Source organism: Lipophrys pholis (genome assembly GCF_963383615.2).
Source record: "Lipophrys pholis genome assembly, chromosome: 19".
Classification (NCBI taxonomy): Eukaryota; Metazoa; Chordata; class Actinopteri; order Blenniiformes; family Blenniidae; genus Lipophrys; species Lipophrys pholis.
The window spans coordinates 18,223,646-18,237,347 of record NC_137647.1 but is presented as its reverse complement, the minus strand read 5'-3'; the positions used below and the strand labels follow the sequence as shown (position 1 = coordinate 18,237,347).

Sequence of the window (13,702 nt, the reverse complement as noted above, 5' to 3'; positions counted from 1 at the left end):
CATATTGGCTGGATTGGACACTGCAGCGGACAGTTTTTGTACCGTCAGCTTTATGTCCGACACTCCGTCTTTACAGCATTTTAGAGAAAAACACTTTGGTAAATTTCTAACAGCTGGTCGGATGTCAGGACTTTAGGGCACAGTGATTGTTTACATCTCCTCACGCAGGGGTTGGGGGGGGCAGTTAAAGTTCCCGGGTGGGTCACATGACAAACTGGGGCTAAAGTGGATTGACGAGCCAGAAGCTGAATACAAATAAACAGTATTTCCTGTTGGAATGCAGTATGTCACATGGTTTTGATAAGATATTGTGTGTTTTGTCTGATGATGGTACCTGGAATCTCTCAGCACAGTGAAGAGGAGTGAAGGTAAGCACGAGCTATAGACACAGTCGAGTGATTTAATAAAATGTTTATTTACATTTTGAACACCATGGAATTGGCTTGGTATTGAGATTGATGATGTGCACTTTGCTCCAAATGACCACACAGCCAATAACGGGATCTGGAAATGGACTCTATGTTACAGAAGGTGACAAAAACATGAGAAAGATCCACCGTTTGCTTTGAAGAGACGGGCTTTACTCGACTGTACGAAAGTTTAAAGTTGACACTGTGTGCACTCAGCAAATTATCTACTGATCATGACATGATTTACATTGAACGACTGATCATATCAGGTGAAATCAGCACAACATAAAGACTAAAAGTACAAATCTGTGAGTCCAAGTCCAATTCACATGAGCATGTTACCGTACAGAAGTGGGAGTGACAGAACTGCACCACGTGGACTTCTGACGGCGCTACGAGGAGAAAGAATTAGAAGCTTTGAGAAAAAATACCCTTCCTGGATATCGTGACACTTCAAACAGCTCGGAGGAGTCTGTGAAATGTTCAGCTCTGTCTGGAAACCGTAAAGAAAGAGAAACCAGGAGGAGGTGGAGGAGGCGGAGCAGCCGTCGACGTGACGCTTGGCAGGAACATGCTGACGAATACTGTTCGAGTGCCTGAAAACCGGGAGACTCTCAAAGCAGAATAGCTTATACAACAAGTACTCTCACTACGTTTTCTTATTCAGAGAAAAGAATACGTGAAACGCTTCGTAACGCAAAAATGCAACGCCCGGGGAAAACAAAAATTCACTTCCTCGCGCTGAACTGTTTTAAGGTAAAACATCAGTGAAGACGGGGGAAGTACGGTGTTGCTAAAAATACAACAGGTCAGTATAAGTCAACTGTGAGTCACAGGCGGAAATCAGGACGTGACGTAAAGAAACGACTCGTCTTTTTTTGAAAAAGGAACCATTTCTCTTCCCCGTCAGGTGAACGTGAACTAACTGTACAGTCAGATTGTGTGCTCAGAGGGGGGAAATAAACCACTGACTCCTCCATCGCAGCACATTATTACATTTTTCAACAAGGAAGTACACAAAACTGCACAAAGGTTTTCAGATGGGAGACGCTACGTCCATGTCCAAAGTGAGGGACTCTGTGGATCGAAGAAGAAACACAACAGTTACACTTTGATTTTGATGATCCGTTTCGAGGGGAACGGGTACAAAGACAGACGGCGGCAGCTCCAAACGTCAGACGGATCACTGGGAAGTGAATTGATTTGTGTTCCAGCTTGTTGAGAAGCGCCAGACTCACCCAAATGTCCCTGGTTGACTTCGGCTTCATTGTGCATCAGGGAGTCCAGGGTGCGGGGAGACATTGGGAACAAGTCACTGGTGTTTCCAGAGTTTGTACTGTGAACGAAAAAAGAAGAAGAGAGAAGACGTGATGAAAACGCTGCTGAGAATCCCCGTTCCATCCTTTTATTGTGACTATGTTTGAAGAAGAGGAGGAGAAAGACGAAGCTGGATGTACCCTGCCAGTTATATGCAGCACTGTTCAAAAAGGTTTAAGCTGGCGTAATAAAATATTGCCTATAAAAAAATTAAATGAAAAAAAAATAAAAAAGCAGGAAAGTATCTGCCTCGACCTCCAAACGCACAGCCAGCGTTTACTGAGAACTGTGTACGAGTTCTTCTGGAAGAACCAACATCATCAAACCTGCCGGGGTCAAACGACGGAGACAAGAAAAGATCTGCGCTTGGCTCTCCAACAATGATTTAAAGTCAAACACTAAATACCAGTGATGTGCACATGGAACCAAGGTAGTACTTCTGATATCACCTCTGTGTCTTTTCAATCAATATCAGCAGCATGAAGGGACGTGAAAGATCAGACTGGCTGAATTATTTGGACTGGCTTTTATCAGGAGCGAAATACGTCCCTTAAATGAAATAGTGGTAAAATATGCATTTCATGCTGATGTTTGAGCTTTTCTTTGTCGTGGTGAAGAGCATACTTGATGAAAATGTCTATATTTTTACACAAACCGCACAATTTCTACTGAAAATGACTCCAATCTCAACATAAATCCAATTGAAATGAAACCTTCTGGTGCAAAACACAGTGAAATGTCCAAGTACCAGTATTGGTGCTACCGGCTGTGATTATACTTGCCCTCCCTCCTCAGTGTAAAACTTACTTCCCTGCAAAGTGCCAGCGAACGTTGGGTCCTAATCTCACTTTAGTTGTTCGTGTGAAGACCTGAACTGTTCGATTAAATGGATCTGACTCAACTGTTCTCCTCCGATTTTCAACACGGAACATTTTGTTTTATTCTCCTCCATTTTCTCATAAAATCGTGAACTGATTTGATCCCTATGTGAAATGTGGATTTGGATGAGTGAAAAAAAAAAAAACTGTTGGGAGCAAAAAAAGAAAAAAAAGTATGAGGGGGACGACAAAGAGTTTTTAGTGCTCATGTAATAAAGTGAGGCTCAGTGGCTGAGAGTACGGCGCCAAACAGAAATAACGGCGATGGGAGTTAAAAACACCAGAAACCACACGGACAAAGTGACAAGATGCACACACACAGCCCTACATGCTACCCGACCCCCCCCCCTCCCCCGAGCAGCCTACCCTGGGAAGCCGTTCCCAAGCAGCTCACTGTCCGGCAAGTCCATGAACACGGAGGGACACCTACGGAGACAGGTCAGGATCTGGCTGAGCAAATCTCTCTCTCTCTCTCTCTCTCTCTCTCTCTCTCTCTCTCTCTCTCTCTCTCTCTCTCTCTCTCTCTCTCTCTCTCTCTCTCTCTCTCTCTCTCTCTCTCTCTCTCCTCTCTCTCTCTCTCTCTCTCTCTCTCTCTCTCTCTCTCTCTCTCTCTCTCTCTCTCTCTCTCTCTCTCCTCTCTCTCTCTCTCTCTCTCTCTCTCTCTCTCTCTCTCTCTCTCTCTCTCTCTCTGCATACATTTTTAGTGTATCTGCACATCTTGAATCATTGGGTTTCTGCTTTTGTACTTAAATACAATCCAGAACCTGTCCTTTTACTTGAAAGCAGTATCTGTCGTTCTACTGCAGTAAAGTGTAACGGGAGGAGTTTTAGGGGTTAAGTTGCTGCTTTGTTCTGATCCTGCTCAGCATTCAGTGGAGGCCAGAGACGCAGGTCTACACAAACAATACATTAATTGCCATCCCAAGTTCTGAGTGAAGCCCCAGCCTGACGCCCTGCAGAGACAGCAACTGAACGCTCCGCATGTATCTGCGTTCACAGGACTGATCTGAGTTTAGTGACGCCCCCCCCGAGAGCAAAAACTTCAGACGTTCAGTGACACAAGCCACACGTAAAACACGTCTGAAGTTCTGGACCGGAGCATTCTGCCTTCACACAATGAGAGACATCAGCAGCGGCCAATGTTGGTTTTGAAAGGCAAAGGTGACTGGGTGGTATGTCACTCTGTCAATACTGTAGCGTGGAGATACTTACGGAGTCACACAGATGAATTTAGTCTTCAGGTACGGCTGGATAGCTGCAATGGAGGTAAAGAGTTAGAGGGTAATCACAAGGAGCATTAAACTGAATCCATGAACAAAACCTCAGTGACTCACTGCTGGTCGAGTCTCCGATTTCGGGCTCTGGAACTGCTTCTGGCCTGCAGTATTTCCCAAAGGCTTCCTCTTTTGGGATGTCAGGATAGAGGTAAACAAGAGGCGACACCAGGATGTTGGTGGCATCCATGATTTTGTAGCCCATAATGATGTCGGCAAAGGACATGCTGTTGAGCTGCTGTTTGGTGTACGGCTCCACCGACTGGATCTGGGTCTTTCCTGTAAAGCCAGGTGAAAGATTTTGTGTTTTGAACCAAGAGATGAAACCTGAGTGACACTCAGAATTGTTGGAAAACATGAAATCCTCACCACTGATATCCTTTTCCACCCATGTGAATGTGATGCCCCCTTCCTTGCTGCTCTCACTGAAGCGGAGCAGGAAGGTTCCGGGCGGTTTGGGACTCAGAATGGCTCTCTCCCTCTCCTTACTGAATAAATCCCATGATATACCTGCAAACAGACAGTGCGGCTATTTAGAGACTCCTGACTTCGGCATGTGAAAACACTTAGAGCAAAATGAAAGGAAGCTGAGAGGCAATTCTGCCGCCTGAACCGTAAACAAAGGACGACCTCTCACCCTTCATTCCACAGAGCGAGGATATACTTCTTCACCAGGTCAATAATGTTGTCCAGCCACACCCAGAACGAGAAGCCCTTACCGGCCATGTTCTCCTGCGCAAAGACAGGAAAGAAAATAACTCGCACAAAGAAATAACATCAAGAGTTCACAGCGGGCTATTTCGAGCCGGGAAAAAGTACCTTACAAAACTTGGCCCAGGTGATCTGACATCCAGAGTAGTTGACACACGGGCCCTGCACGGTTGAACACACAGAAGATGAACACATCAGTCCGAGAAAAACTATGTGAGGCTGAACAGTCCCGGAGACGTTTCAGACTGTATTCATACCAAGTAACTTCTCAGCCAGCGTGGTGAGCTGCTCAATGGTCAGGCCTCTCTTCGTGGTGGAGGAGAACTGCCAGCTCAACACTTCAGCCACCTGGTCCCATGTTCCCACTGGAGGTTTGGTGAAGAAGTTCACGTTCTGGGAACAAAACGAAAATACCAGCTTTAAAAAAAAAAACATGCAAACGCCACAGAGAAAGACTTCCAGACTGCAACCGGGGATTTCCTCCTGTGGAGTTCAGTCCCTGTCCACCAGAGGGTGCTGTCTCACCTTTGGATGGTTGGTGAGCATGTTGTACCACAGTATGGAAGCCCAGGCGTTGGGCATCTGGCAGATGTTGGAAATTACGACCACGGGCAAAGAATGAGTCTGTACAGAAGAGAGAAAAGTCAGCTCGTGTCCACATTTGTGTTTTTCTTCAGAACATTGTGCCATTTCTGAGTAAGAGTGACGTCAGCCATGGTCACAAGCTCTTTCTGTTTGAAATGCTCCTTTTTCTAAAGCTTCTTCAGGGTGTCTTCTCATTAAAGCTGAGTAACACCACTTTTGTGACGCACCGTCACAGATTTTTACCATCTTCGTGTGATTTTTCAAACAATATTAATCAGTTCTATCTTGTTCTTCTGATTTAATCTTGTCCTAAACAAATACCAAGAATCAGATAAAGATGAGGTTGTACATGCTGTGGGAAAACCTCACTGCACTTTGCACATCATGCACATTGCTGTTTGTTACAAACCACTAAGTTTTATCACCAGTTAAATAAATGTAATAATTCTCTGCTATAGAACTGGCATGAGATCAGGTCTCAAATCCATTCACAGATTCAAACAAATTCATGTTTTCACAAATAGAGTTTCCACTGCAAATAAATGTCAACTAATCCAGATTTATAACTGATGGCACTTCAAAAGTTTTCTTGATGTGATGATAAGAAATCACTTGAAGCACACGATCCACACAGATGTGAAGATTTGTAAATGAAAAAGAAAACCGAAGAGTTTAACTAGAAATGTTAATATATTCAACAAGAGTATGTGGGTGTGGATGAGAAACACCTTTATGAACTATGTGTTGATTTTTGAGACATCTATAATATTTATTTAAAAAAACAAACAAACAGCATTGAATCATTCGTGTGCATTTATTAATAAAGGAAAAGAGCTGACTCCACCCACTGAGTTAGGATTTATCTTAAAACAGAAGCTCATTCAGAGGCTGAGAGTTAAACAGCCTGCGAAGGAGGGAGACTTTATGAATGAGTGATCTGTCTGGTCAGTCGGTCTGAACAGGGCGGAGGGGGGGACGTTTGGGAACGTTTCAACTGAGGAAAGTCCCAGTTTGAGACACAAAGCAGCAGCACTGACCTCCAGATCGATCTTCAGGCCTTGGTGATAGACCTCGGTCTCAAAAGTGATGAGATGGAGTTCCTCTGTGACAATCAGAGAAGCCTGGAGAGAGACACGACTTTCTGTGAAACTGAAATGTTTCTCACAAAACCAAAACCACTTATCTGTAAAGAGAAACTACAGCAGCACGCGCGTTCACCGGCCAACAAACAACACTGCCATGCTGACGGTTTCACAATAAATGTCACAAGAAGCACTCACATCACTGTTGGTCCGACCCCCGTTACCACACCTCTGCTCTCGCAGGGTCTGCAACACACAGGAAATCAGTTTCACTTCATCAGAAAACTCCATCGCTTCCTGCAAGTTTGTGTCTTTAACTCACCAAGTGTTTAAACTCTGCCGACAGGCTGCCATTGTTGGACTCCTCCATGTTCATAACTTTCGTGTTGGTTCCAAGGATGTTAAACTTTCGCGATCTAAAACAATAAAGCAGGAAGTGAGACTTCTCCCTGAAACAGCCTGGATTAAAATGTCAAAGCTCAAAGATTGTTTGGTATGTCTCACCCTCGGATTGCGGCCACATCCCCAGATTCCCTGAAAATTAAGGAGAAGAAATGAGTCAAAAGCTCATATCTGAATGGGCCTTTATTAAAAATCGGGATTATTCGATGACGAGCACTCACTTGTCAATGCAAACTTTAATTTTCAGCTGGTAATTCAGCTCAGGAAACTTCACCAGTAACCTTGAAAAATGTGGGGAAAACACATTGAAAAATAAAAATTTTTTTAAAGTGTGTGTGTGTGTGGGGGGGGGGGGGGGGGGGGTCTCAAGCTTGTTTGATGCTTTTAATAATGAATGTCGTTAGAATTTCAGTTCTTCTCAAAGACCTCCTGCAGCACACACATGTTGGTGCATACGTCTTATCTTATGTGACATAAAACTTAGAAATGTACGTGTTGCCTCTAGTACTTTTAAGCCTCATGAGCCTAAATCTTACCTGACTTTATTAGTGAATTGCACGCCGGTCTTGATGACCAGGGGCCTGTCTGGGTGCATGGGCATGCAGGGCTGTCTCTCCACCACAAAGGCGCTGCAACACAAAGTGCATCACGTTTTAGAAAAACAAGGTTTTGTTATTTGCTATAGGCTGATAAGTTGATCTCTCAGGCCGATCAGTCAGAATGAGGCGTCTCAGAAGTTACCACGGTGAATCTCTCAGACTGTAATAATGATCATGAACATGCAGAAATGGGGATGAATAGCATGTTAAACTGTACCTCTTCATGAGGTTTCTGAACAAATCCACGATTTTCTCCTCCAGAGCGGGCCTGTGCTGAATGATGGGGTCGCCTTTGTAGGAAACCTTCTGCTGAAGCTCCTCCAGCTTCTTGATCTGCTGACGAATCTGCAGCTGCGACTCGGCCAAGGACGTAATCCTGAGCAGGAAATTACAAGCAGTTGAAGGCCGACAGTGATGACTGATGTAAAATCAATACTTGGCCAAGGACATAATCCCGAGTGTGGCGTTACACACAGTTCAAGGCTGACATGGAAGATTGATGTGACATCAATACAGCAACTAATTCAAGCAGCAGCTTCAAATTCCCTGAGAAAAATGAAAAGGTTACCATGTTTCGAGGCGATCGAGGCAGATGTTCGGTGGACCTCCAATACAGGCGATCTGCTGTCGTCTCTTCCAGTCGGCCAGCTCTTCATCAGTCAGGTTCTTCTGCACGTAATCCATGGCGGTCAGCAAGCCGCCCATCTCTGTCACGATTTGCTACGAGAGAGGACGATTACGGCAGGCGTTGAATATCGAAATGAGCAGGAACGAAACGAGGTCAGTGACAAAGACTCACCCTTCTGAGCTGGTCCAGGGCGCTCAGCATCTGCTCCAGCTGAGCCATCTTCTGCCTGGTTGCAGCCGCCTGACTGTTTCCATTCAGGTCCTGAGACAACTCTGATTCACATGAGGACAGCTTAGCCAACAAGGTAACCCATTAAATAGTGGCATTTAAAAAAAAAAAGGAAGAAAACTATACCTCCTTGGCTTTTCAGGGTTTTGTAATTGAAGTCAAAGTCATCCTGCAAGTTTTCAAGCATTTTCATCTTCTGTTCCATGTCCTGTAGGAATACAAAACACATGATATGTAATTATCAAATCCTCTTGATACAAACTGTTTTAGCAGTCACCCTGCTCTATATTCAATTATTGCCGAATCTGACTGAAACTCACCTGCACCCGCTTCCTGATGTCTTGAAGGTTGTGCTCCAGTATTTGCTGTTTCTCTGTCACGACCGTTCCAGTTGGATGAGCTGTCTGGCCATCCTGTATGAGGAGAACGGTCACAGTCAACTCAGAGCCAATGGCATTACTTTCAGACACGGTTAAACCTGCAGCGAGGCTGATGCGGCCTCCTACCTGTGCTGCAGAGGTAGCAGTCTGCAGCAGCCTTTGCTCCTCCCACAAACAGCGGGCGACGATGCGAGCGATATCCATCGGCTTCTCCAGGTACTTGCTCTGCAGATGCTGTTTGATCCTGCGCAGGTTGTGCTGGTAGAGGACATTGTTCTCCTGCAGAAAACGGCTGTACTGCTGGTCTATTTCTCCCAGGAGGTTGTGAAACACCAGTGTGGCGTGCGACTCCGTGTTGGCAGCGAAAGCCCTTTTGAAAGACAAGGAGAAATTATCGGTATGATGCACATCAGTGCATTTTCTCACCTTGAAACGCAAATCGAGTACCCTGAGCTCTCACCCAAGAGGAATGGGTGGAAATTCTGTTTTCTGGGTTGAATCCTTGTTAGTTCAAAACTTCACACTGGTTTAATACGATTTGTGTTTCAAAGTTTACAACAATAAGAAGTAATATAATTAGTGGCTGCGACACTCCCATTCAGGAAGCTTCCCAGATTCAAGGATTCCCACTGAAAAGTCTTAAAAGATGTTAATGCAAGCTCATTAACAACCACAAAGAAAAAGCTACATAAGTGTCAAAATAAAAAATACACAGTGAATAGTAGGCCTGTCGCGATAATCAATAAATCAATTAATTGCATGATAATTATAAATGAGCATAATAAGTTTGCCAGGCGCGATCATTTTTAATTTACACTGTGAGCGGCGCTCATTCTGGTGTTAGTGAACGGCGCTCTCACAGTTTAATGTTGTTTTAGAGAGTTGCCAGATTTCTGAGCCTTCCAGTGGAAAACTCGGTTAAGGCACAATGTAAACGGGCCTTAACATGTCGGGGGGAAAACAGCCAATCTGGCAACAGCAGCCACCAGCGTCGCACCGCCGCCTACGTCATCAAAATGCGAAGCATCGCGACAAAAACAAGTAGAAGACACTAACTCAGACTCTGTCTCCACCATTAATACTTCATCTTCGTATGGTTACCGTACTTTCCGGACGACAAGCAGCTACTTTTAATTTTTAATTTTTTACGTGCTTTGAACGACGCAGCTTTTTAAGAGTTAACAAGCTTCAGGCTGTTGATACGGGTGATGCGTTCAGGTGCATCACGTAACTCCAATGCTCGCATCAACGTATTGAAACAAAAGAATTATGAACTACTTCATTTTTGGAACTATGGATTTAGAACTATGAACTGAACTAGTTCATATGAAAATTTGTGAGCTGAACTTTGAACTCGTTCATGTAGAAACTGAACTTTCCCAACACGGCCTGTCAATCACTCTTGTGTGGGGAGGCGGGGCACCTGGCACACCTGAGTGCAGCATGAGAGCCCCGTGAGGAGGAGACGGAGAGATGAGGGGGGAGAGAGAGAGGGAGAGGGAGAGGGAGAGGGAGAGGGAGAGGGAGAGAGAGAGCGAGAGAGAGAGAGAGAGAGAGAGAGAGAGAGAGAGAGAGAGAGCGAGAGAGGCTGTTTTGATTATCTATTTTGGATATTTACAATGTCTTTTGTCATAATACAATTCCAATTTTAAATGATCTTAAGAAATAAAAGTTTATTTATCTTTAAAAGGGTATACATGCATTATTATACCATTATTAATATATTAGAGGAAAAATGGTATCAAAACGACAATATTATCGTTTATCGCAATAATTTCTGGGACAATTTATAGTCCAGCAAAATTTGTTATCGTGACAGGCCTAGTGAATAGTAACATATCATTGATAAGATCACCCTCATGTCATTTAATTAAGAGAGCTCGGGAAATCAACAGTTCCTCACCAGTCCTGACTCTCAATCCACGGGGCGAGGAACTGCCGCAGCTCCATGGGGAAGCTGTCACTGTACAGGTGATAGAGCTGCTCCAGATATCTGGTTTCCAGCTGCTGTAACTGGTTCCACTGGGCCATCCTGACACACACTGCCTCAAACCTACACACAAGAGATGAAGTCAGAACTTAAATCACACAGGAAACATTACAGGGTAAACAAGTTTATATATATATATATATATATATATATATATAAATACATTTATTTTATTTTTTTTAAGTATCCCATGTCTTACGATAAAGGAAATAGCTTAATCTTTGACAGAAAGGATGACAAGCCCATGGGAGGCTTCCTATGAGGTGCAGTCACTTCCTGTTCAGTGAAACACAACGCCTCCACCAAGAAAAATAGGCCAAGATGAACAGCTGTCAACTCTCGAAGCAGATAAGAGTGAATGATCTGAGACCTTGGACTCCCAACTGAATTTGCTAGAAACCCTCCTGACTTCCGTTTGTGAGAAACGCCAGGTTGAAACCACAAAACCTTTTGTGACTCAGCACAAAACTGATTTTCCTGAAAGGTGGAAGCAACTTCAGCCATTTCCTTAATTGTAAAGCACCTGATTGGCAGAGACTTCTGGTATGACTGATCCACATAACAGGTTTGGTTAAGTGAGCTCCCCGCAGATATATAAAGGCTTCACTGACAATAACCAGGAAGGAGAAGACTCCCAAAAAAAACCTGACCTGAGGCTTTGTTCGTTCCTTAGAAAAAGAATAGAAGCATCTGTACTACCTAAACTACAGTCCTATATGGGGGATGGACTCAATAAAAACTGGACCTTACATGTAAAATTGTATTTATTTGCAGTCTTCTATGTTGACATAAGTCACATCAGCAGATGTTCTGCAATGTGCAACATGTGTGTAACTCAGCCTTTATTTATGTGTAATCCTATCACGTATCATGCATCTGTGTTTCACAATGGACTGTGTGGGCCAACGCTTTCGACTGAGAGCTCAGAACAATGTCCCACCTTATCGTTGACTGAGAAAAAAGTTTCACTTTGATTATTTCAGTGTCCCAGAAAAAGCCACAGAACTTGTGTTGAGACCACTTTTGTCACCAACATCATTGAGGTGAAGATTTGTTTTTTTTTTGGTGTGACAGAAAATGCGACAGCTTTGACTTGACACTTGTTCCTCTTTCGATGACTGGTGAAAAAGATGTATGATGTGAATTTCTGGGCATGTGAAACTGCTGATGGAGGATCGCAAAGTGTTCAGCTAAGTTCGTTTCAACAAGAAGATATTCTCATTCAACAATGAAAATATTTACATTCAAAAGCATCTCACAATGATTGTGTATGTAAAATGTTTCAGACGTTTCATAGAGAACAGACAGTAATAGTCTACAGTTTCTACAATCTATGTAATATACATCCATTCCTGCATGCCTCTGTAACTTCATCCCTCCTTCTTCTGCCGAGTCTGTGTAACTCAACCCTTAAATTGAGTGGCTGGACTAGAGCGGCTCATAGTGAGATCTGCAGCGTGATCAATAATTCAATACGTAGGCTCAGAAATAGCACAGTGCTGTTTTGTAATAAGTGTTGCTGGTTACTGGTATGATTAGAATATAACACATGAACGGGTCCCTAAAGTCCATTTGGATTATTTACTAAAACTGTCTAGTCTGCACACATTTTAAATGACAGACGATGGTGACTTTATGAACGACGCTCACATTTCACAAATATTGATCCAGAATCCCGAGGATGACTCTGCCCGGGCAACACATCCATCACATCTTTGCCTTTGAGACTTTGGACTGATGATGCACCAGCATACTCAAAATAACTCGGATAGCCAGGTGTGTCTGTGTACTTTCCCCAGCTTGTTTACATTTCAGGACAATGTTGCTTCAAGTAAAGTGCATTAGGCAAGTCATTCAACAAAACAAAGAGAAAAGTACTGGCCTCCTTGAAATATTTATTCTACAGGTGACAACAAAGCTGCCATTGTGTTTGTGATTCAGCATTGTAAAATCAAAGTGAAGTTTGTTATCACAACAGCTTAATCACTAGTAACAACTTCAGCATCCATTAGGCCTTCACTATGAGTAATATTTAAAATATAGAGGATCTGGGAGCCCCTCGAAAGGTAGTTTAGAGTATTTTCGATTATACAGAGCTTTGATTGTTTGAAAATATGGAAAGACAATCCCACTGCTAAGTGAGAAACATTACAGGCTGCAGAGAGGATCCAAGTGTGATGGAGATGGGCGTGTCAACACACAATAACTTATATTTCACTGCATCTAAACAGGCTTTAAGTGCATTTTAAAGGGACACCGGACGTAGGATCATTAATCCATATCAGGAATAAACATTAACAAGAGCAAAGCTGCGACAACTGTGGCTATCGTGAGTTTATAAATGAGCTGAGAAGCTACAGTAATATCGTAATGAGGCTTTAATTACTTATATAACACAGTGGGAACATGGCGTTTCTCCTGCACCATTAACTTAGTACTAGTAACACGGAGTGGAGCACAAAGCTGGCGTTGCGTCACCGTACATTATTGCAACTTAATAATGTCAATGAGTAGATGTTAAAAAGATGTTAATAAATAAACAAAAGCAGAAGTCTGATATTCGCTTACCTCACTCTATGACGCTTCTTTGGAAAAGTTTTCTCCCGAGAAAGATTAGCACTCGCCTCAAACTGAACCACGCTGACACTGTCGGTCAGTAACAACTTTTCAATAATTCACAACCCGAAAATAAAATATGACTTTTAGAAAACCACCGCTTCTCTTTGAAATACTTTCCAGTCTCTGGCAGCCAGGCACGACCCGTCCCCTACATTGCAGTCTTTCCAGCCACACAAACGCCATTAACCACTTTACGGACACGTCCGACCACCAATAGGAATTTGCAAATTCAGTTCAGCCAATCAGAAAGCGCGTTTTGCGAAGAGGAGGCGGGATTTTATAGCGAGGGTGGTTGAGAGTGGAGTGTTTATGGCTGTCGCAACTGAGCCGTTCCACCGATCACTCCCTCCCCGCTGGTGTACCTCAGTGTGAGCGTGTTTCAGAGGGCGGGTGAGCGTATTCACAGAACAGCCAGGCTGGAAGTCATCTGAATTACTGGCAGTGTTGACGTCATCGTCAATGTAATAACAGCAGTGTCGTCCAGACTGACGGAGGCTGTAACAATTTAACTAAAACTCAAACAACAATAGATCTTATCATTAGACACACACACACACACACACACACACACACACACACACACACACACACACACACAC

At 43.6% G+C, this 13,702-nt stretch overlaps 1 protein-coding gene across 1 annotated transcript; it reads right to left on the bottom strand.

The window, feature by feature from the left end:
- Positions 1–396: 396 nt before the first annotated feature.
- stat3 (signal transducer and activator of transcription 3 (acute-phase response factor)) lies at positions 397–13,287 on the bottom strand. Its single transcript, XM_080488166.1, is given in 25 exon segments — positions 397–1,487; positions 1,649–1,746; positions 2,972–3,031; positions 3,818–3,860; positions 3,940–4,158; positions 4,249–4,369; positions 4,371–4,389; positions 4,517–4,611; positions 4,699–4,752; positions 4,849–4,983; positions 5,116–5,214; positions 6,213–6,296; positions 6,456–6,503; positions 6,580–6,673; positions 6,762–6,791; positions 6,881–6,940; positions 7,196–7,288; positions 7,476–7,634; positions 7,827–7,978; positions 8,058–8,158; positions 8,241–8,322; positions 8,435–8,527; positions 8,621–8,864; positions 10,398–10,547; positions 13,053–13,287. Coding segments are annotated over 24 exon segments (2,352 nt in total). The 5' UTR covers positions 10,526–10,547; positions 13,053–13,287; the 3' UTR covers positions 397–1,446.
- Between the last annotated feature and the right edge of the window lie 415 nt (positions 13,288–13,702).